Source organism: Oncorhynchus tshawytscha, linkage group LG02 (genome assembly GCF_018296145.1).
Source record: "Oncorhynchus tshawytscha isolate Ot180627B linkage group LG02, Otsh_v2.0, whole genome shotgun sequence".
NCBI lineage: Eukaryota > Metazoa > Chordata > Actinopteri > Salmoniformes > Salmonidae > Oncorhynchus > Oncorhynchus tshawytscha.
The window spans coordinates 55,094,862-55,119,761 of record NC_056430.1 but is presented as its reverse complement, the minus strand read 5'-3'; the positions used below and the strand labels follow the sequence as shown (position 1 = coordinate 55,119,761).

At 43.1% G+C, this 24,900-nt stretch overlaps 1 protein-coding gene across 1 annotated transcript in view; it reads left to right on the top strand.

Moving 5' to 3' along the window:
- raly (RALY heterogeneous nuclear ribonucleoprotein) overlaps positions 1–24,900 on the top strand; it is a 161,156-nt gene that overhangs the window by 123,952 nt on the left and 12,304 nt on the right. The window contains exons 9-10 of the mRNA XM_024444889.2: positions 24,215–24,363; positions 24,693–24,737. Coding sequence (XP_024300657.1) covers positions 24,215–24,363; positions 24,693–24,734 — 191 coding nt within the window. The 3' untranslated portion in view covers positions 24,735–24,737. The remainder of the gene's footprint in view (positions 1–24,214; positions 24,364–24,692; positions 24,738–24,900) is intronic.

The window sequence follows — 24,900 nt, the reverse complement described above, 5'->3', positions numbered from 1 at the left end:
GTGGTCTTTTCAAACAGCTCTTACACTAAAAGGGTATTTTCATAATTTTCACTTTCTTCAGTAGGTTTCCTCAAGGAGAAAGCCTTCACTTCTGTCAAAGATAATACAATAAAAACACTATATTAAATATTATAGTAATGTCCACAAAATCACTACACTAAATACTACAGTATATTACAGTCCACAAAACACTACAGTAAATACTACAGCATAATACAATCCCCCACTACACTACATAAATTACTATAATATATGCTACTGTTTTCTTTTACGACAGTATTTATACTATAGTTAACTGTAAATACTACATTCCGGGTCTCTGGCAGCGTTTGGAACTGCCGATCTGCAGTCAAGAACGTTCATCTCAACCCATACTGCCCTTCAGTCCCTTTATTTTTTGGCCCTGACAGAGACATGATCACCCCAGAGAACACTGCTACTCCAGCTGCTCTTTCGTCATCTAACTATGTTTTCTCTCATAGTCCGAGACCATCTGGTCGTCGCGGTGGTGGCGCACGTCTACTAATTTCTCCTAAATTGAGATTTTCTCTTTTCTCCCTCTCACCTGTCCATCTCCTCATTTTAATTCCATGCTGTCACTTGTCCACTCAAGCTTAACATTATTGTCATCTATCGACCACCAGGTGCCCTTGGTTCCTCAATGAGCTTGACACCTTGATAAGTTAATTTCCTAATGATGGCTCCCTCTCTTCATACTTGGCGACTTCAACATCCCGACGTCTGCCTTCCATTAATTTCTTTCCAATTTTCTCTTTCCCCTCCTTGCCTCTCTTACCCTTTCCCAATCCCCTCCAACTCACAAGGCAGGCAATACGCTTGAACTCATCTTTACTAGAGTCTGCTCGCCACCTAATCTCTCTGCAACCTCCCTCCAGGAGGTTGTCTCCCTTTCCTCCAACCCTAACCACTCAACCCCTAAACAGATGGTCATGCACCGTCCCAATCGTTGCTCTTTTTCCCACTACTCTCTCCTCTTCTATCCTATAATCTCTCCCTTCTGCTAAATCCTTCTCCCTCCTGTCTCCTGATTCTGCCTCTTTGACCCTACTCTCCTCCCTTTCCGCACCCTATGACTCGCACTGTCCCCTTTCCTCCCGGCCAGCTCAACCCTTCCCTCTGTGGCTGAGTGACTCATTGCGAGCTTACAGAACAGGGCTGCTGGCAGCTGAGCAAAAATGGAGGGAAACTAACTAACTTCTGGAGGACCTATCATCCTTTAACTCCCTCCGCTCTACCTTCTCTTCCTCTGTATATGCTGTGAATGACACTTTCTACCACTCAAAAATGTCAAGCTTCTACTTCTAGGAAACTCTTTCCTTAATCCTCCACCGATCCCTCTCTGCGGACGACTTTGTCAACCACTTTGAAAAGAAAAGAAGGTTGATGACATCCGCTACTCATTCACTCAGCCTATTGAGTCCACTGGTCTCACTCACACAGAACTACCCTATGCCATGACCTCTTTCTCACCTCTCTCTTCAATGACATCTTGCGACTAGTGAGGTCTGACCGCCCGACAACCTACCCGCTCGACACCATCCCCTCCTCCCTTCTCCAGACCATCTCTGGAAAACTTCTCCCATTCCTCACATCCCTCATCAACTCATCTCTGACCACTGGCTGCATCATCTCTGACTTCAAAATGGCCCGAGCCGCTGCCCTCCTCAAGAAACCAACACCCGACTCATCTGAGGTCAAAAACTATAGACCAATATCGCTTATTTCTTTTCTTTCCAAAACACTTGAGCGTGTTGTCTCTGATCAACTTTTTTGTTTTCGCTCTCAGAACAATCTTCTTGACCCTAACCAGTCAGGCTTCAAGACGGGTCACTTAACCGAGAAGGCTCTTCTCTGTGTCACCATAGCATTCTCTGTATACTATAGCATTTTTTCATGTGGGGAGAAGAAGACTGGGGGAGAAACGGGCTCAGAGTACACACTGCACACAAGCAGGCTAGCAAGCCAAGCAATCCACAGCTGTAGTTAGCAAACAGCACAAAGCCTATACAACAACTTATGTGGTTTGTAAGAGTTGGGAAAAGACAAGCCTGCCGGGAAGTTTGTTATGCAGCCGGGCCCGGGCAGCCTGCCCAATTTGAATATCCAAGTGTATGTACGTCTGGCAAATCGGCTGTTTATGTCTGGTGTACGCCCAAACCACTAGGTTGTTTCCTAACAGGCCAAGCAGGGGCACAGAGAAAAGCTGTTTATTTAACATCCTTGACTTCAAAAATGGTAAGGACATCTATTTAATTCATATTGTAATTAATTTGAGGTCATAATTCATAGAAATCTGGAACAGTTGACAGATACTTTAAATCTCATTCAAGTTGTGTTATTATAACAGGACTGGTGTGCAGTTCGCATAGTTTCCTTCCCTCCCCTCATGCCCAAACTGTCCAGTAGGTGGCATAATTACACAATCAGCCATTGGCTATCCTTCTGGTGTGACGAAAGACGATAACTCTCTCCCACTTCCTGGTCACAGATTGAACTTTATTTTACTAACAGCGCCCACATACTTTTCCCTATAATGTGATATACCTTATAGGTTGTGTGACCCTCCACAGACACCTAATTCACTGTCTACACAAACACTGTAACGGTGCTGAGTCAGCGAGGTCCTAGCCGTGTCTCAAATGGCACCCAATTCACCATGTAGCACATCACTTTTGACCAGAGCCCTATGGAAATAGGATGCAATTTGGGACGCAGCCCTGTTATATGAGCTGGCATTCACACTGGGTTTATGACCCTATTGGCTGGGCCAGCTGTGCTCCTCACTCTCTCTCAAACACATACACACACACACACACAGGTCATAAATTCAAGCTCCCCTGTCTCTGACCAGGTGTGGCCTTAAGCCACAGGTTCAGGTTCAGTATTCTCTTTCTAAATATTTAAGTCAAACCGTATAGATGTGAAACACAATTCATCATGGATCAGGTGTTTAGGGGTCTACTCTACGGAGCCCTATATGTTCTAACTAAACAAATATATGTTTGACAGTTGTTACTCTGCTGCCTGTACCGTACTTTTAGTTTTCAAGTAGACTTGTCAATGATGTGACTGGACAAATAGTACCTAGTTGAAGTGCTCTATTGAGAGCAGACACTTACCTATGGAGCCTTTTTGGGACCCATTCAATGATATTGCGAAACGGTGGTGAAAGCATACCAAAAAAAATGTATGCACAAGTCCTCTGTGTTACTGGTTTCATAACTTTGGCTCATGACATGTTTAAGGTGCAACCTAGAAAATTAGCCCCAAAGGGCAAATCTTGTGTGGGATCTGAAAAGGCATGTGGTTAACAAAATGTGCAAGGCACCCAGACACTAAATGAGACACAAAAATGGTTACGATTCGGATAAATCCAAATTCTGATTCCCTCGAATCAACTTGTCTCACATGTCTTTGGTTTTGACTGACTTCTGGTCTTCTAGAATGGCTTAACTTTCTCAGGCATGAGGGTTTCTGTAGCTAAGCTTCATAGCTACAGCTCTAGTGTAGTAAATGTATAATTCCCCCAACCCCACACATTCCCCCAACCCCACCCATCTAACATATCTCCATCCAACCACCCCCCTCCCCCCAGAAAACCCTTCCCATACCACATCAAATAAAGTAAAACATTTATAGATTAATAGATTCAAACAAAATGTATATATGTGTAACAACTGCATCCCATGAAGCATCGTTACTTGTTGCCTTACAAAAGTCGTGGCCCTTGCAGAGCAAGGGAACCAACAAATTCAAGGTCTCAGAGCGAGGGACGTCACCAATTTAAACACTATTAGCGTGCACCCAGCTAACTAGCTAGCCATTTCACACCGGTTACAAATGTACAGTACCAGTCAAAAGTTTGGACACCCAACCTCAAACCAATTGAGATGGTTTGGGTTGAGTTGGACCGCAGAGTGAAGGAAAAGCAGCCAACAAGTGCTCAGCATATGTGGGAACTCCTTCAAGACTGTTGGAAAAGCATTCCAGGTGAAGCTGGTTCAGAGAATGCCAAGAGTGTGCAAAGCTGTCATCAAGGCAAAGGTGGCTACTTTGAAGAATCTCAAATATAACATTTGATTTGATTTTTTGGTTACTGCTGATGTCTTCACTATTATTCTACAATGTAGAAAATAGTTTTAAAAAATAAAGAAAAAACCTTTGAATGAGTAGGTTTGTCCAAACTTTTGACTGGTACTGTATTTGTTGGGATTTCTGGATTTTGTATTTGTATGTGTTGGGCTTTAGCTGAGATTATTCTTTACAGAGCCAAGTGTATTCCAGGCTTCAATTGTTCCTTGACAAAAAGCATTAATTCTCTCTGTCAATAATTCTAATGTTATAACTTCTAAGTAACTGTACCCACTGGCGAATTGGGAGAGAGTGGGGGAATTGCCATCTAAGAGCCAATATCTTTTCTTGCATCAGTAAAGCATTCCAGCAGTATTTGTCTCTGATTAACTGACAGATTCAAGGCGCTATCATCGCTAATTAACATAGTAGATGCAATATGCATTGAATATTTACATCATGCACTTCTAAATTAATTTTGTAACTTTGTACCAGAAGCAATTAACTGCAGGGCACTCCCACGTCATATGAAGGAATGTGGATACCTGATTTAGGTATCCACATTTAACCAGTATTTTAAATTTGCAGCCAGAGGGAAAAATAATCTAGACCACCTTTAACTCCACAATACAGAGACGCGTACAAAGCTATCCCTCGACCTCCATTTGGCAAATCTGACCATAATTCTATCCTCCTGATTCCTGCTTACAAGCAAAAAGCACCAGTGACTCGGTCAATAAAAAAGTGGTCAGATGAAGCAGATGTTAAGCTACAGGACTAATTTGCTAGCACAGACTGGAATATGTTCCGGGATCCTTCCGATGGCATTGAGGAGTACACCAAATCAGTCACTAGCTTTATCAATAAGTGTGTCGACGACGTCGTGACTATACGTACATACCCCAACCATGGATTACAGGCAACATGGATTACAGGCAACATCCGCACTGAGCTAAAGGGTAGAGCTAACGCTTTCAAGGGGTGTGGCTCTAACCCGGAAGCTTATAAGAAATCCCGCTATGCGCTCCGACGAACCATCAAACGGGTAAAGTGTCAATACAGGACTAAGATTGAATCGTACTACACTTGCTCCAACGCTCGTCTGATGTGGCAGGGCTTGCACACTATTACAGCCAGGAGCTGCCCAGTGACACCAGCCTACCAGACAAACTAAATGACTTATATGCTCACTTCGAGGCACTGAAAAACACTGAAACATGCATGAAAGCATCAGTTGTTCCGAACGACTGTGTGATCATGCTCTCTGTAGCCGAAGTGAGTAAGACCTTTAAACAAGTCAACATTCACAAAGCCAAAGGGCCAGACAGATTATCAGGACGTGTACTGCGAGCATGTGCTGACCAACTGGCAAGTGTCTTCACTGACATTTTCAACCTGTCCCTGACTGAGTCTGTAATACCAACATGTTAAAAGCAGACCACCATAGTCCCTGTGCCCAAGAACACTAAGGTAATCGGCCTAAATGACTAAAATGAATGGTGGAAAAACGATTGGAACCATTTCCCTATTTGACCACTATGTTTCATGGGTATTATGCCACTTCCATTGTGGGGCTCTATTTCTCTCTATACTCCGCCAGGAGGCAGAAGAATCGTGTCTAAAAATGTAGGAAGGGACGAAATGCTAGTGCCTGGAAATACAATTTAAAGTTTGGTACGGATAGTCCTCCTACGTCTTTTCCTCTTTGTACGTTTGTTAATTTTATCCTCAATCGCTTACCTTGCCACATTTTATCCCAATAGCCAGAAGGCATTAGACATGGGAATCATTGAACCGTGAAGACAGTCAGCGTACATATCTCCGGACATCCTGGTGAAGAAAGCACGACAATGACTCTTCAACCTTAGGATGTTGAAAAAATTCAGCCTTGCGCCAAAGCCAGGGCATGTTTTCCCCGTTTCCATCACTCAGACTTCCAGTCTTCGCCTGGTTAAAGCAACTGGGATGTTAGTCCATCTACCGAGGTCGGGTTTAATTTATTTGAGCTTTCTGTTAAGGTTTCTGGCAATGGTTTTATCTAAGGAAGGAAATATACAGTATCTCCTCACAAATATTTTAAATGGGAAACGATTGGGATTACATAAGTAGAGATAGGAGTCCTCCATCGGGGTCTTGAGAGGCACTAGGGCTGATTTGGTTTGATTAATATTATAACTTGAAGCGAACCTGAAATAATTGAATCTTCAATGTGTTTCAAATCAAATTTTAATTGTTACATGTGCCGAATACAACAGGTGTAGACTTTACCATGAAATGCTTTACGAGCCCTTTCCCAACAATGCAGAGTTAAAAAGTAAGAAAAATTTGCAAAAGGAAATAGTATCAATAATGAGGCTATATACAGTACAAGGAATACCGGTACCAAGATAATGTGTAGGGGTTCACCTTGACTTTTTCCACATTTTGTTGTGTTACAGCCTGAATTAAAAATTGATTAAAGTGCGATTTAAAAAAATAAATAATTTTGGTCACTGGCCTACACACAATACCTCCATTACAAGTGAATAAAAAAAACTTTGTTATGGCAAGCCTGAATAAGTTCAGAAGTAAAAATATGCTTAACAAATCCCATAAATTACATGGACTCGTGTGCAATAATATTGTTTAACATGATTTTTGAATCACTTTTGCATGCCACATATACAATTATCTGTAAGGTCTCTCAGTCCAGCAGTGAATTTCAAACAGATTCAACCACAATGACCAGGGAGGTTTTCCAATGCCTCCATAACCTACAATCAGAAGTGCGCAGAATTTGGGCAGCACGTGGATCAAATACAAAATAGATGATTGCTGAGTTGCGAATGTCAGTGAGAAGTAGAGACCCAGGCAGGCAAATTGCAATATTTAAAAATAAATTGTGAAAAACTGTTTGGAAAGCAAATGGCTATTGCTCTAGAGATTACAATGAAAAGACTCCAATCGGTCTTTAAATTATGAAAATTCTCAACTTAATTGAGTGAACAGTAAGTAGCCTATCTTATTGGCACCAGCAGAGAGCATCAGCCATATCCCTGCATTCCAAGTCGATCGCCAAACATTTCTGCAAAAAAAAAAAAAAAACGATAAAGCCTTAGGTTCCTATTTTTCTTGCGCTGTTGATGGTATGTGCACCAGATTCAGCTGCCCTGCGTGCCGGATAGGCGACGTGTTCCCATTTTTTTAGACATTTTGTGTGTCTGGCCATGGGATAAACAACATGGATTTGTGCATGAGGCAAAACAATGCAGTGTGACTCGAGTTTCGCCATAAACTGGAAGACGGTGTCCCTTTTTGGTTAGCAGAGGAAAAGTAGAGCGGAGGGACGTTGAGAGCGAACCCTCAGTCTGCTGCTTTCTCCCTCCGCTGAGACTGACAATCAGATGCAGGCACCATCAGCCCAGTAAAATCAAAAAGCGAATTATTTAAATGTAGGCTCACTCAGCTGTACCTCACAAAGTAATACAACGTACCCTATCTATTGCTGGTGTGATCGTATAGCAACAATTCTCTCTTTTATGAACAAGTCTTACAAATGGATACATTCTTTTGACAGCTTCTCAGTGTACACCCAATATGTCCCCCCTGTTGATGATGCTTATTATGCATTATGGTTGAACCTAAAATATTACATGTAACAAAAAAATTAAATAGGATTAAATATATATGTGAAATTGAATTAAACAATAATGTATGTTGATGCTAATATTATGAAGAATATTTAATTATGTTTCCATATGATAACAATAGCCTAATATATTCAATAAATGATTGTTTTTTAACAGTTTCACTTAATTAATTCTAATGAACTTAATAATTATGACACACCCCTTACTGTTGTCATTGGTTGCACTAATTGCACTGTTAATCTACATAACCTGGTTCAAACATTCACTGTCACGCCCTGATCTGTTTCACCTGTCCTTGTAATTGTCTCCACCACCTCCAGGTGTCGCTTGTTTTCCCCAGTGTATTTATCCCTGTGTTTCCATGCCAGTTCGTCTTGTATTTTTCCAAGTCAACCAGCCTTTTTCCCTTTCTCCTGCTTTTTGCATTCTCCTTTTTCCTAGTCCTCCTGGTTTTGACCCTTGGTTTTGACCTTTTGCCTGTCCCTTTGGATTAATAAACATGGTAAGACTCCAACCATCTGTCTCCTGTGTCTGCATTTGGGTCTTGCCTTGATAGTATGAACTGGCCATGACAGACCCAGCAGACTTGGACCAGCTCTGCCAAGCTGTCTCCCTGCAGGGAACCACCATTGGGAGACATCAGGAGTTGCTACAGGGCCTTTTAGAAGGGATCAGTTCCTTGACAGAACGCCACGACCATGGGTTAAAGGCTATTTTAGAGCAAATCAGGGAGTTAGCTCAGACTGTCTGCCACCTCTAAAAAAATGTTTTTAAAAAATCTCCCTCTGTTGAGTTTGTACAGCCTATCCCGACTCTCCGTGAACCCCGCTTACCTCCTCCAGAGCGATATTCAGGAAATCCTGGTACCTGCGGGGGTTTTCTTTCTCAGTGCTCGGGTATTTTTGAGCTACAGCCATCTTCGTTTTCTTCAGACTGATCGAAGATAGTGTATATAATTAAGCTAATGTCAGGAAGGGTGCTCTCCTGGGCTACGGCAGTTTGGGAACAACAATCTGCCATTTGCGGTCATTTGGTGGAATTCATGGCAGAGATGAGAAGTTTGAGTCCCCAGTATCTGGGAGAAAGGCAGCCAGCAAACTGCTTGACTTACGTCAAAACTCCCATAGTGTGGCAGTCTACGTGGTGGACTTTTGCACCATGGCTGCCGAGAGTGCCTGGAATCCGGCACCTTTTGATACTTTTCTGCACGGATTATCTGAGGTAAAGGATGAGCTAGCTGCTCGGGAACTTCCGGTGGACCTCAACTCTCTTATTGCCTTAACCAGTAACATTGATGGACACCTAAGTGAATGTGAGAGGTGGTCTGGTCTCGGGTACACCCGATATGGTGCGTTCACCTCGTATGGAATCCGGAAGTTTCCGAAGGCAGCCCTTCCAAGAGGAGTCGAGGTCACCCGAGCGCTCTCGTGAATCTATGACGGGTGAGTTGGATACTCCTGAGCCTGTGCAGTTGGGAAGAATTAAGCTATCAGTTTGGGAGTGCACACAGAGGATGAGTAATAACTGTTGTCTGTACTGTGGAGTGGCATGACATTTTACAGCTACCTGCCCTATTAGGAAACCCTTGTCTCTAGTGGGTACTAGTACTATGGTGAGTCAGACTGGGAGTTCCCAAATTCCCATCACCCGCACACCCCTTTTTGCTCTTGTGCTGTGGGGAGACCAATCTAAGTCTTTCTGAGTGTTCATTGATTCTGGGGCTGATGAATGTCTTATGGATGCCATGATATCTTCAGAGCTTGGTATTCCCACTCAGCCTCTCTCTGTGCCCATGGATGCTAGTGAACTGGACGGCCACTCTATAGGGGAAGTCATTCATAGTATTGTGCCCGTTCAATTACGGGTTTCTGGTAACCACAGTGAGACCATACAGTTCCTCCTCATTGCATCTCCCCATGTTCTAGTTGTTGGGATTTTCCTGGCTACAAAAGCACAATCCTGTGATTGACTGGACAGCAAGCTCCATCCTGGGTTGGAGTCCTTTTTGCCATTCCCTACATAAGGGATGCCGATGGCATTTCCCGTATGATTGATGAGGATCTCCATATTGCAAATGTACAGTCCCTTACTAGACGTCCGCAAATGTTTTTAAAATAGGCCGCCGGACTCAGGTCGTGCCCCAGGGTCAGATCTTCCGGGAAGTCATCAAATAAAGTCTCTCGGAGATTTGGCTTCCATTTTATAACATTTTAAACTTTTAGTCATTTTTACGCTGTCCTGGAGAATTCCACCAGATGGCGACTGGCTACTTATTGCAAATTGAGAAAACCTCACCAAAGTGACATGGCCATTTCTCCTAAATGGAAAAGACTTCAAAGACAACTCGGTGAGCACAGGTTTGTCCAAATTGGCTTTTAGCCCAGAAACAAGACGCTTTTTGAGTTATAAGGCCCATTTTCTGGGATTAAAGGTAAACGGTAATAGAGCTCTAATTTGACCGCTTCACATCAAAGTACATGAACCTACAGTGTAAGGAAAAAAGAACCAGCCATTTATCTATCGTAATTTACGAGAATGGTTAAAGAATTAAAAAAATAAAATAATTGAGTTACAGATCCAGTTGTGGCATGTTCAGACGAATCCGTTAAGGCGGGTTTTGGAACTGTATGTGATTTCTGTGATTTTCTGAACTCGCACACACAGTCAATGGGGAAAGACACAGTGTGAGGCTTTCAGACAGAGCGTGCAATAGTGACCTGCTTTCGAACTATCAAAGAACCGTCAGACCTAGAGCTCTGAAACTTTAAATACATGTTCTAGAGCTTAAGTCGATAAATGGCATCACCATAGTCTCTAGGAAGTGCCGAGTTCAACAAGATGCCCCACTTGACCATAGCGACCTTGCAAAAAAGTATGCCCAAAATTAAGCCTGACCTAAATTTGAGGTGCTTTTGGGCGACAGCTGCAGAACCGTTGACACTAGAGACACAATTCAACCACAGGAACGTTCCTAAGGTCCTCCCGATCTGTGCAAGCCTAACCTTAACAGTTTACAATGACATCTCTCCCCATAGGAATACATTGCCTGCTCCCCTAACTTCAACCTGATGCCTATGTGGCATCAAACTGTCTTCGATAACAATCCATCAGGCCACTATGAGGATTACCTGTGTTGATTCTAAGCTTCCTGGAGAAACCGGAAGTTGTTAAATTCACCCTAAAAGTGGTTTTGATATACCCAACCTGCAGTTTTTCAAAAACACTGCATTCAACCCTCTGTAAATCAGTCAGTTCTTATCGTAGAGACTTGAAACTCAGGATTCTGTAAAAGCCTACCCCAAGGAGGATATGTGTTTAACTTCAGTGCCAACATGACGTGCCTTAAATTGGGGACATAGGGGCTGTTTCAAAGGGTTAAAGTCACATCTTTCCAAAATGTAATGTGTGATTAGGCAACCCTCGAACTGTAAATCAGTCATTTCTCCCATCAGATGTCCAAACAGTGACAGTGTGGGGCTTACAGACACACAGAGCATACAATAGTTACCTGCGTTCGAACTATCAAAGAACCGTCAGACCTAGAGCTCTAAAACTTTAAAGCCTGTTCTAGAGCTTCAGTCACCGTGCACTATGTGGCTCTAGAAGGTTCCTAGGCCGAGAAACAGCCGTGTACATTTGCAATGACTTCAATTCACTTTGACCATCGCAAAAATGACAACATTTAGAAAAGTCCCAGAGTCACAAGACTAGGTGTAAAGAAACCGCCTCGGCCCATAGAGATGGACCCTAATGTTTCTGTCCCATAGCAACGCCAGGATAAAGTGCACTTTCAGCAATAATTAAGGTTGCTGCTCGGGCTCCGAAGGACCTATCATGTCGAAACTTGGAATTCGGGGTTGCCTTAACTAGGCCTACACATAATGTCAAAACTGGACCCGCAGCTAGAACATAACTACGTGTTTAAACAGAAGGCGCTGTGAATTTTGGGCCTGCTCTGAAATATGTGATAGTTGCCTTCTAAACGAGTTGGAAGTGGGTTTGGTGTCAGTTTGTATCAGTTTGGTGTCAGAATGATATCTTATTGACTGATGGACTGTGACTTTATTGTTGACTTTTGTCCATTTGCAATAAGTTTAAACAGTGATAAACCATCACCAAATTGACATGCTGAAATCAACACCAATGAGCGATGGAGAGGAACCACTATCACTGCCCGAGTTCAACGGGCCAGTCAATTGGGCATTTCTGCAGTATATTAGAGCATGTGAAATTTGTGATGGTAAATGCCCATTGCAAGACATAGCAAATGGACAGTACATTTCCAATGTTTTTAATGAGTGATTTACCATCACCAAATGGACATGCTGAAATCAACACCAACGAGCGATGGCGAGGAACCACTATCACTGCCCGGCCATCCCGAGTTCAACGGGCCAGTCAATTGGGTATTTCTGAAGTATATTGGAGCATATCAAATTCGTGATGTAAATGCCCATTGTAAGACACTGCAAATGGACAGCCGTGCACCTGGAAATCGGAACGGGTTACCAGGCGCACATTATTTATTTATTTTTACCCCTTTTTCTACCCAATTTTGTGGTATGGTATCCAATTGTTTAGTAGCTCGGGAGAGACGAAGGTTGAAAGTCATGCGTCCTCCGATACACAACCCAACCAAGCTGCACTGCTTCTTAACACAGCGCGCATCCAACCCGGAAGCCAGCCGCACCAATGTGTCGGAGGAAACACCGTGCACCTGGCAACCTTGGCTAGCGTGCACTGCGCCCGGCCCGCCACACGAGACGCTGGTGCGCGATGAGACAAGGATATCCCTACCGGCCAAGCTCTCCCTACCCCGGACGACGCTAGTCCAATTGTGCGTAAAATAATAAAATAAGACAAAGGTATTGTTATATATGTATAATTGACACACAAAAAAAGAAAACGGTCCAGAAAGTACTTTTTAGAGGGGGTTGTATTTTTGAAAATGTCCTGTGGCTTGTCCATTTGCAATATGAAAATCTACGGTGGAGCGCGCTCGCCATCTTTGGGATTTTTGTTGTATGACACTTAGCATTTGCATGAACTGCCGTCCAGTTGAGCGGTATTTGGGATTGTGTATATGTTTCACCCAATGGCAATAAGTTGCCATCCATTTTTGTTCATTTCATGGGGGTCTTCCCTTACCACTGCCTTCAAGCAGCACAGCCTTCAAGCAGCACAGCCAAATCGTCCTCCTCAGGATGTTAGCAAGAGTGTGGTTTTCTCTGCTAGTCCTACTGAATACCATTGACCTTCTGGAAGTGTTCAGTAAGGCACGTGCTATTTCCCTTCCCCCATACCATCCTTATGATTGTGCCATTGACCTTCTCCCAGGCACTACACCACCTCGGGGTCGGTTGTATTCTCGGTTGTATTGCTGAGGGCAATGGTCAGATGGATTGACATAAACCAATGTCCAGTGTGCAGTTGCAAAGGTTTCTTGGGTTTGCAAATTTCTACCGCTGTTTCATTTGGGATTACAGCACCCTGGCGGCCCCCCTCTCGGCATTCACCTCCCCCAAGGTACCATTCAAATGGTCTCCAGCTGTCGACAAAGCCTTTGTGGACCTGAAGCATCAGTTCACAACAGCACCCATCCTCATCCATCTGGACCCTTCGCTTCAATTTGTGGTGGAAGTGGATGCTTCGGAAGTTGGAGTGGGGGCCATCCTGTCCCAGCGATCTGCCCCTGACCAGAAGCGTCATCCCTGTACCTTCCTGTCTCATCTCAATCCTGCTGAGAGGAACTACGATGTTGACAACTGAGAACTCCTGGCGATGAAGATGGCGTTGGAGGAGTAGAGGCACTGGCTGGTAGGAGCAGAACAGCCATTCCTGGCCTGGACCGACCATAACTTGGATTATCTCCGTTCAGCCAAGAGCCTCAACTCAAGGCAGGCCCGGTGGGCCCTCCTGTTTACCAGATTCAACTTGACCATTTCTTACCATCCTGGGTGTGCTCTCTCCCACCTATACAGTTCCTCTGCCACACCCTCTACTGCCAAAACCATTCTCCCTACCTCATGCCTTGCTGCCACTGTGGATTGGGGTATTGAGAACCTGGTTCGTGAGGTGCAACGCTCCCAACCTGGATCTGAAGGGTCCCGGCTAACCGTCTGTTTGTCCCTAACCCAGTTCAGTCCGAAGTTCTGGAATGGGCTCATTCCTCCAGGCTGACCTGTCATCCAGGGTCCTGTCGTACACTAGCTTTCCTTCAACGTTTCTGGTGGCCCACAATGGTCCCTGACGTCTCTGCCTTCGTCACCGCATGCACTTTTTGTGCTCAAAACAAGACTCCACGGAAAGCTCCTTCTGGCCTCCTGCAGACACTCATCCCAGGTCTCATATTTAATATTAGACATCGCGCAGCAGCTGTTATTGACAGACACACCCCCACCCCTCGTCTTACCAGACGTAGCTTCTCTGTCCTGCCGATGCATGGAAAATCCCACCAGCTCTATAATATCCGGGTCGCCATGACCTGGTGAAACATAAGATATTACAGTTTTTAATGTCCCGTTGGTTGGATAGTCTTGATCATATATCATCCATTTTGTTTTCCAATGATTGCACATTGGTCAATGCATTGCTTCTGACACATGGTAGTGGAAGTTTACAAACTCGCCTACAAATTCTCAGAAAGCAGCCCGACCTCCACCCCCTTTAATTTCCGTCTTCACACAAATGACGGATTTGGGCCTGTTCCCGAGAAAGCAGTATACACTTTGCATTGGACTCATTAAAGAGAAAATCTTTGTCCAGTTTGAGGTTAGTAATCGGTGTTTCTGATGTCCAGAAGTGATTTTGTGTCATAAGAGATGGTAGCAGCAACATTATGTGCAAAAAAACCTGACAAAGCACAATTGATTTGGACCCCGTAAAATGGCAGCCATTCCCTTCGGCGCCATATCTGTCAGATCTAAAGCATGAAGGATCGTGGCATGTGTCAGAAGCAATGCATGTTAGATAGATCCCATTAGCTAGTTAACTATAGCCTACAGATGTAACTCAGAGGTGTAGCCTACTTAAAACCTTTTTGGGATAGGGGGCAGCATTTTCACTTTTGGATGAATAGCGTGCCCAGAGTGAACTGCCTCCTACTCTGTCCCAGATGCTATTATTAGTATTGGATAGAAAACACTCTGAAGTTTCTAAAACTGTTTGAATAATGTCTGTGAGTATAATAGAACTCATATGGCAGGTCGAAAACCTGAGAAAAATCCAACCAGGAAGTGGGACATCTGAGGTTTGTAGTTTTTCAAAGCTTGGCCTACCGAATACACATTGAGATATGGATGAGGTTGCACTTCCTACGGCTTCCACTAGATGTCAACCGTCTTTTGAAACTTGAATGGGGATTCTACTATAAAGGAGGGGCTCATGAGACCTCTTTGAGTCAGTGGTCTGGCAGAGAGCCTTGGTCTCATGACGCGCGCTCCCGACAGAGTTCTCGCATTCCAGTGCTTTTCTGAAGACAAAGGAATTCTCCGGTTAGAACATTATTGATGTTTTATGTTAAAAATAAAGATTGATTACATACATCGTTTGACATGTTTCTAAAGGACTGTAACGGAACTTTTCGAGTTTTTGTCTGGATGAAGTGCCTGCGCCTCATGAAGATGGATTACTGGGCTGAACACGCTAACAAGTGGCTATTTGGACATAAATGATGGAACTTTATTGAACAAATCTGTCATTTATTGTCGAACTGGGATTCCTGGGAGTGCCTTCTGATGACAATCATCAAAGGTAAGTGATTATTTATGGTGTTTCTAACTTTGTTGATTCCAAAATGGCGGATATTCCTCTGGCTGTTTTGGGTTCTGAGCGCCGTTCTCAGATTATGCTTTTTCCGTAAAGTTTTTTTGAAATCTGACACAGCGGTTGCATAAAGGAGAAGTCTATCTTTAATTCTGTGAATAACACTTGTATCTTTTATCAATGTTTATTATGAGTATTTCTGCAAAATCACTGGATGTTTTGGAATCAAAACATTACTGCACGTAAGGCGCCAATGTAAACTGAGATTTTTGGATATAAATATGCACATTATCGAACAAAACATACATGTATTGTGTAATATGATGTCCTATGAGTGTCATCTGATCATCAAAGGTTAGTGATTAATTTTATCTATATTTCTGCTTTTTGTGACGCCTATCTTTGGCTGGAAAAATGGCTGTATTTTTTTCGACTTGGCGGTGATCTAACATAATCATATGTTGTGCTTTAGCTGTAAAGCCTTTGAAATCGGACACAATGGGTAGATTAACATGATGGGTAGATTTTGAATTTCGCGCACTGCCTTTTCAGCGGAATGTTGTCGAGGGGAACCCCTGCGCTAGAAAGGTTAAGAAATAGAGTAGATACTTAAGGTTGTCGCTTAGCTAGTTACCTAGGCAAATCTTTCCGACATCACCATGAGCCAGTTTGGTATCAACAATCACAGGCAACTAAGTTAAACAGCTAGCAAACTACTGTACAAGAAGGAGGAGCATGATGTTGTCATTGTCAATAAGTTGAGGTAGCAATTGTTAGTAAGATGAGACGTGGTGCCATAATATAATTCACTTGGAATGGCATGTCATGATTTTTTTTTTATCAACTCTATTGTTGTAATTTACAGACATGAATCATGAAATAGGCAAACTGATACATGAACTCTAAATGCAGGAACCATTTTCTTTTGTTAATGTCTGCAGGTTTGTCATCTGATTTCTTGGAGCCTGCTGGCTACACTATCTAGACAAAGGTATGTGGACACCTCTTCAAATTAGTGGATTTGGCTATGGCTGAAAGTTGTATAAACTTGAGCACACAGCCATGCAAACTCCATAGACAAACATTGCTAGTGGAATGGCCTTACTGAAGAGCTCAGTGACTTTAAACATGACACTTTCATAGGATGCCACCTTTCCAACAAGTGAGTTCTTCAAATTTCTGCCCTGCTAGAGCTACCCCGGTCAACTGTAAGTGGTGGTATTGTGAAGTGGAAATGTCTAGGAGCAACAACGGCCCTGCTGCGAAGTGGTAAGCCACACAAGCTGACAGAATGGGACTGCCAACTGCTGAAGCATTTTGCTCATAAAAATCATCTGTCCTTGGTTGCAACACTCACTACCAAGTTCCAAACTGCCTTTGGAAGCAACGTCAGCACAAACTGTTCGTCGTGAGCTTCATGAACTGGGTTTCCATGACCGAGCAGCCGCAATGCCAAGCCGCAGCAGGACTGGTGTAAAACTCGCCACCATTGGACGTGTTCTCCGGAGTGATGAATCACGCTTCACCATCTGGAAGTATGATGGACTAACCTGGATTTGGTGGATGCCAGGAGAACGCTACCTGCTCGACTACGTAGTGCCAACGGTAAAGTTTGGTAGAGGAATAATGGTCTGGGGCTGTTTTTCATGATTCCCAATGAAGGACAATCAGCATACAATGACATACTAGACAATTCTGTGCTTCCAACTTTTCTGTTTCAGCATGACAATGCCCCTGTGCACAAAGCAAGGTCCATACAGAAATCGTTTGTCGATCAGTATGGAAGAACTTGACTGGCCTGCACAGAGCCCTGACCTCAACCCCATCGAACACCTTTGGGATGAATTGGGACACCGACAGCGAGCCTGGCCTAATTGCCCCACAACAGTGCCCGATCTCACTAATCTTTGTGGCTGAATGGAAGCAAGTCCCTTCAGCAATGTTCAAACATCTAGTGGAAAGCCTTCCCAGAAGAGTGGAGGCTGTTATAGCAGCAAAGGGGGGACCAATTCCATATGAATTTTGGAATGAGACATTCAACAAGCAAGTGTCCACATACTTTTGGTCATGTTGTGTAGATGCCACCATTCCACAATGGAAGACATTGATCTGCAGCCATTGCATGATACTATTACAAGAGCACAAAGGCCCTATACACCATAAACCTGTGAAATCCTGGATATAACAAGATTCAACAACTGAGACAGACTGAACAAGTTCCACAGACATGTGACTAACAGAAATGGAATAATGTGTCCCTGAACAAAGGGGTGGTAAGGGTCAAAATCAAAGTTAGTCAGTATCTGGTGTGGCCACCAGCTACATGAAGTTCTGCAGTGCATCTCCTCATATACTGCACTAGATTTGCCAGTTCTGGCTGTGAGATGTTACCCCACTCTTCCACCAAGGCACCTGCAAGTTCCTGGACATTTCTGGGGGGAATGGCCCTAGCCCACACCCTCCGATCCAAGAGGTCCCAGATGTGCTCAATGGGATTGAGATCTGCTCAATGGGATTGAGATCCGGGCTCTTCGCTGGCTATGGCAGAACACTGACATTCCTGTCTTGCAGGAAATCACTCACAGAACAAGCAGTATGGTGGCATTTTCCTGATGGAGGGTCCTTTCAGGTTGAGCCTTGAGGGTTGAGGGTACTACAGCGTTGAGATTGCCTGCAATCACAACAAGCTCAGTCCGACGATGCTGTGACACACGGCCCCAGACCATGACGGACCCTCCACCTCCAACTCGACCCCGCTCCAGAGTACAGGCCTCGGTGTAATGCTCATTCCTTCAACGATAAACGCGAATCCGACAAAACCGTGACTAGTCATTGAAGAGCACTTTTTGCCAGTCCTGTCTGGTCCAGCAACGGTGGGTTTGTGCCCATAGGCAACATTGTTGCCGGTGATGTCTGGTGAGGACCTGCCTTACAACAGGCCTACAAGCCCTCAGTCCAGCCTCTCTCAGCCTATTGCGGACAGTCTGAGCACTGATGGAGGGATTGTGCGTTCCTGGTGTGCATTCCTGGCCATCCTGTACCTATCCAGCAGGTGTGATGTTCGGATGTACCGATCCTGTGCAGGTGTTGTTACACGTGGTCTGCCACTGCGAGGACGATCAGCTGTCCATCCTGTAGCGCTGTCTATGCATATCACAGTATGGACATTGCAATTTATTGCCCTGGCCACATCTGCAGTCCTCATGCCTCCTTGCAGCATGCCTAAGGCAATTTCACGCAGATGAGCAGGGACCCTGGGCATCTTTCTTTGTTTTTCAGAGTCAGTAGAAAGGCCTCTAGTGTCCTAAGTTTTCATAACTGTGACCTTAATTGCGTACCGTCTGTAAGCTGTTAGTGTCTTAATGACCGTTCCACAGGTGCATGTTCATTAATTGTTTATGGTTCATTGAACAAGCATGGGAAACAGTGTTTAAACCCTTTACAATAAAGATCTGTGAAGTTATTTGGATTTTTACAAAATATCTTTGAAAGACGGGGTCCTCAAAAAGGGACATTTCTTCACTATGGCATTCTTCCTGTGTGATTGCACAGCATATTATCCAGGGCCACTGATTGGATTTAATATACTCACTCAAACGCATGCTCTCTCATCTCTGTAAAAGTATCCCAGACTTTTATAAAGAACTAGCATGTGTCCATGCCCCTATCCCCAGGTGAGTCTGCTGGGCTATAGTACTCTAGAGCAGTGCATCAAAACACCTGCCACCCTGTTGTCAGCTATCCGCAGACAGTTCCCTGAGGAAGGATGCAACTAACCCTTTAAATGGCCACATTTTGGGGATGACCAATGCAATAAAGTTTTGTATAAACAAATCATTTAAATTTTTTATATATTTAACTCAATTGTTAGATTACAAACAACTTTTTCAAAGCATGTTTGCCACGTTAGGCTCTTTTTATTTTTTACTTCTGTGCTAACTTCAACATCAAGATATCACTTAGAGCTTGTGATTGAAAAGGTCTAACATCAGTGACATTCCCATGTCCAGGGTGAATTCCTTTCCATTAATTTACACCAGACACATCACACAGGCGTGTAAACTAAAACATACTGTATATATTATTCCAGTCAAGATTTAAGAATGGGTCAAATGGACAAAGTGAATATAAGTCTGGGCTTTTGCCTCTAGTACTTTGTATGAATTTGAGTGGTTATATACAATACATGTTGACAGAATGGCTGTGAGAGAAACTGTTGCTGTTGCTCCCAGGTAAGGTCCTTGCTTCTGTTAGCACTGAAGGCCCCAGTATTCAGTCAGGCAGCTTGAATCCGTGACAGTGGCTAACTGCAAGCATTGCAAAGCAATCACTAGCCTGATACTCAGTGGAGTGGGTGTGTGGTCCATGTCTGGGTTTAAGGGTCTCTATTCCAAGTTTAAAATGAGAAACATTAAAATGCCATGGGTCAGAAAAGGTTGAATACATTGGCCATGCTGTGAATCCAGCATGAATTATGTCATGTTCAAAACAACTGGAAACAAAAACACAAGCTCCGACTGAGAAAATACGTTTTGAACAGTCATCCAAGTCGGATCTTTCTAGAGCTCTGACCTGAAGGGAAAGGGGGATACCTAGTCAGTTGTACAACTGAATGCCTTCAACTGAAGTGTGTCTTCCGCATTTAACCCAACCCCTCTGAATCAGAGGTGTGGGGGGCTGCCTTAAATCAACATCCACGTCTTCGGCACCTGGAGAACAGTGGGTTAACTGCCTTGCTCAGGGGTAGAACGACAGATTTTTACCTTGTCAGCTCAGGGATTCGATCCTGCAACCTTTTGATTACTGGCCCAACACCAACCACTAGGCTACCTGCCACCAATCACTTTTTCTTTTACCAAGTTCCCAGTTGTCTTGAATGCACCATAAATCCAGAGAATGCCAGACTTTGATGACAAAGTTTGACAACAAAATTTAACCACGAAAGACCGCCGCTTTTTCATGTGAGCCCTACACAAAAAATTTTTGTATGCTGCTGCATAAATGCTGTAATATGCCAGGGAGATATGTATACTGTAGCTAAGAACGTAATACTAAGTGTATGTTGTGTAATACACTTTTAGTAGCCCATGTGCCTCACCCTAATAATTTGGTCCCTTTCCCCCTCATAATTGTTTTGACTTGTTCGTTCACATATAGCATATATTCTGTTTTTAGAGAAATGTAATCATCAAATATTGTAAGAGATTTCATTGTCTGCTTATATGCCACCTATAGGGAGAATACTGTAAGAACCACCCATGTTCTGAATTCTGTTGCTGTACATTTCAAAAGTGCTGAACAAATATTTAGATTGACTACGTCCGATCTAGCTCGCTCAGTAATGTCTTAACCGAAATTATGGATTGCCTCTTATCTGCTTGTTGTCCCCGTATGCTATAGTTTGTATATCTCAATTGTCAGTAAAACCACATTTGTTTAAGCAACTCAGCTATGTTTTTTAAAAAAGCAGTAAATTAGTCTGAATTAACTGTTTCGCTGCCAGTCAAGACTCAAGAATCAAGACTGATAGCCAGATGTAGCAGTGGTGAGGATTCACTCTATGGTGCTGAAAATAAAGCTCTGCTGTTGGGACAGCTTTATGTAGGCCCTAACAGTTTGTGGGCACCACTTGTCACCGTTATAGTGAAATTAATGTATTGTTTAGTGTTGTGTTGTGGTTTTGCTGGCATGCATCTAAAGAAAAATTGGGGAGTTTTCCCCACCAACATTTACAAGCTAAAATCGCCACTGGATATAATAACCCTCATATCGCAGTAAACTTGGAGTCACGCGATGACATGTTGTGTGGTCTCCCACTACGACTCATCGGGAAAGCATGCAGTTTTAGGTTACAGATGAAATATATGATGAACCCACAGGGTGGTGAATGTGCAAGATAATGAGCTTGAATGCTCCTTTTCAATAAATATCGAGGGTCATATTCTGGTGACATGATGATTGAAGCTCGACTGTCGTTTGACAAACACAAATAATCTTGCTCTTTTGTCCATAATAATAATAATCTCATCATGTAGGCTCTATTTGCACTCTAGCTCGAGGTTGACTAGAGTAGTGTTACTCTAGAATTGCAGGAAATAAGCTTTAAACATGCAAAATTCTCTCCACCAACAAGAAGGGTGTGAACAGTGTCATGATCAGTGCTGGTGCCCTTAGAAATAGATGTGGCATAAAGATGTTCCAATGCTGGAAGGGGGCACCGAGTGAAAAAGTTTGGGAACACCTGGGCTAGTGCACATGTGCCAATACCAAAGTTTGCATACTAGCTATATAATACAAACACATTTGAGAAAACCATCAGTAGAGTTGAAAATGCAATGTAAACCCATTTAACTTGTATTTTTTATTTGGTACATGGGAATTTAACTGCAAAACATATTTTATATACAATACTTCATCACGTACAGCCATTTATCTGCAACAAGTACATTTAATGGAAACCACTGGTAGGAAAATATGCATGTTGTTTTTATGCAGATTCAGAATATTCTGTCACCAACTGGATGGAAATTCACTTAAATTCAGTTCATAAGCATCAACTAAAACCTCTAGCATCCTATGATGAAACGACTGCTGTGCAAGGTATTGGGCAAGAGCTTTATTCCAGGGCCCGTATTCACAAAGTGTCTTCAGACTAGGAATAGTGATCTAGGACCAGCTCCCCTTGTCAATGTAATAATATTCATTGTGATCTTAAAATGCCAAACTGATCCTAAATCAGTATTGCTACTCTGATATGCTTTGTGAATACGGGCCCTGGTCTGTCTGCAGCATGCTCCTTTTTGTGATCCAACTCCCTCTCCATCTGAAATGCAACAAGAACATGAATAAGAATTACGCAAGTCAGTCAGTAACTTAGCTAACTAATGAAACTCAGGTAAATGTGCACAAGCCTAATCAGCCAAATTATATTTTAAAAAAAGCCTATTTGTGGTCAAATCCGGAGGGGCATTTAGCTATATTGCCAACTTTTTCGGTCTCCAATGCGTCAATAAACAGGCAGGGGAACGAAGTAGTTCGACAAAAAGTATTCAAAAGTCAGTAACTAGTCTTTAAAATATAGCTAGCAATTATATAGCTAGTTCTTTTTTTTGTTACCTAGCTACAGTCCACTTAGCTAGCTAAGGTGAACTCAACTCAGAACATTAGTTTCCTCCAGCAGTTTCAATCTAGCAAACTAGTTAACACGGCCACTGACGTTTGATTTTGTAACTTTTAAAAAATCAGCTATGTCCTGTTCTTTCCCTGACTTTTACTAAATGTTTGTATTTTACACTGCTCATTTGTCCGAATTTTTAAATCACAAACAGAAAATTATTTAGAGCCTTTTTTTTAACCAGTTTTCACACCTATTCCCAACCTAACCCAAACAAATGGACTCAGAATTTAGATTAGTTGGAGTTGGATGGAGGATCGGACGGACGGATTGAGCTTGAAATTGACGTTGCTAATTAGGAGTCTTCGTGTGAATCTCATGTTGACTTTGAGCCTCGCCGCAGCAGAACCAGGACAGAGCAAACAGACAGTGATCAACTGCCACGGTGAGACAGGAGTCTGGAAGGGATGGCACAGTTTGGGTAGAAAAGAGTGACGAGTTTGTGACATGCAGATGTTGCTGCACAGAGATTGCACTGTTGCTCATGCACACAGAAAAGGGACAGGGACATAAATGGAAAGCATTTAACTCAAAGCATTTATTGCACTCTTGTATGTCCGGGAGCATACGACGGAAAAAGCATGGATGTGGAGTCATTTGGTTTGATAGGTATGGGGTGGGCTTTTTCCAAGATACCATGCCACTCAACCGCTTGAGAAATGGAGTCGCACCTCTGTCGCATTGGCCACATTCTCCAGACTTTCCACTTTAGTTGAATAGGCATCCACTTTAGAAGTGAGCAATGCGGGTGATTAATTTACCGATTTTAATTGCAAGTTGAGGATAGAGGTGTAATCTCCTCACGAACAATCTCTTATAGTAGTGACCAGCTCTTTCTGTTTTCTGGTGTTAAGAGCCACCATGTTCCCACAGGTGAATTGTGAATGGACCAGCAGCACCAGTGTGACAGAAAGAAATCTATTCAGTCATGTTTGTTTCCTCATCAGCTAGCTAACAAAGAACCAGCTAACTTTACCAGTATATTCAAACATTTGGGGGCACAGAAAGTAAAAGGGATAGCTTCTTCAGGAGAGCAATAATCATAGCAATGAACGAATGACAGATCTCTAGAATGTTGTCATCACAAACGTGACACTTAAAGAGTGTACAATTTTCAATATGATGTGTTCTCTAGAAAGGAAAATTGTACTTTTATATAATATAGAAACCTAATATTCCATAAATGAGGGATTTGTATCAACATTTTAGCTTTTAATAATAAACAAATGTATTTACATGATTACATATTTGTTTATAGGGCACAACATGTACTTCAGAAGTAGCTGGAAATCTCATAGGCTATATCTCAATCGATTTAAAAAATATATATTTTCTTGTGTTTCAAGATGTTGTGCTCTTACCCTTTTTAAAGTAAAACCATGTAAATGTAGAGCCGTGTGTGTGTGTGTGTGTGTGTGTGTGTGTGTGTGTGTGTGTGTGTGTGTGTGTGTGTGTGTGTGTGTGTGTGTGTGTGTGTGTGTGTGTGTGTGTGTGTGTGTGTGTGTGTGTGTGTGTGTGTGTGTGTGTGTGTGTGTGTGTGTGTGTGTGTGTGTAGAGCTACGGAAGTCAGAGGACAACAAGAGTGAGGCGTTTCAGGACGAGTCATGCTCAGACACAGAGGAGCTGGTAGACGAGCCCCATAACAGTGATGTGGAGGACGGGGAGGAGGACGTCACACAGAATGAGTGTGAAGATGACGACATGGTCAGATTGTGTGTTTGTGCTTGCAAGAATGTGTGCTTGAAGCCTGTATTGATGTGGGGTGTGTGTGCATGTGCAAGCATATTTACAAGGGTGGGGGTTAGTGTGTTTGTGTGGCCGTGCGTATGTACCTTTGTGTGGCCGTGCGTGAAGGCAGTATGGATGCGGGTGAAGGTATTTGAGGTCACATATGACATTTGTGTGTGTTTTGGCTTTAGCACGGTATTGTACTGGCATCACACGCTGTCTGAACTAATGTTTGCTCAACCATAAGTTCTATTGCATGATATTACATTCAATTCCCTCACATTTCTCCTCACGTCATTTCACAGGAAAACAACCACCTATCAGAAATGGACTCCAACCTGCAATAAAAGGCAAGTTGTTCTGAATGTCGAAATACTCAAGTGAAGCAAAGAAACCTTCGATTAACACTAATTACTTGAAATGTGCATGGCCACCGGGCATTTGTATGAGACAATAGGTCAGAACAGAACTACTCTGATGCACATTCATAGCTGTGCTTTTGAAAGACAGCCT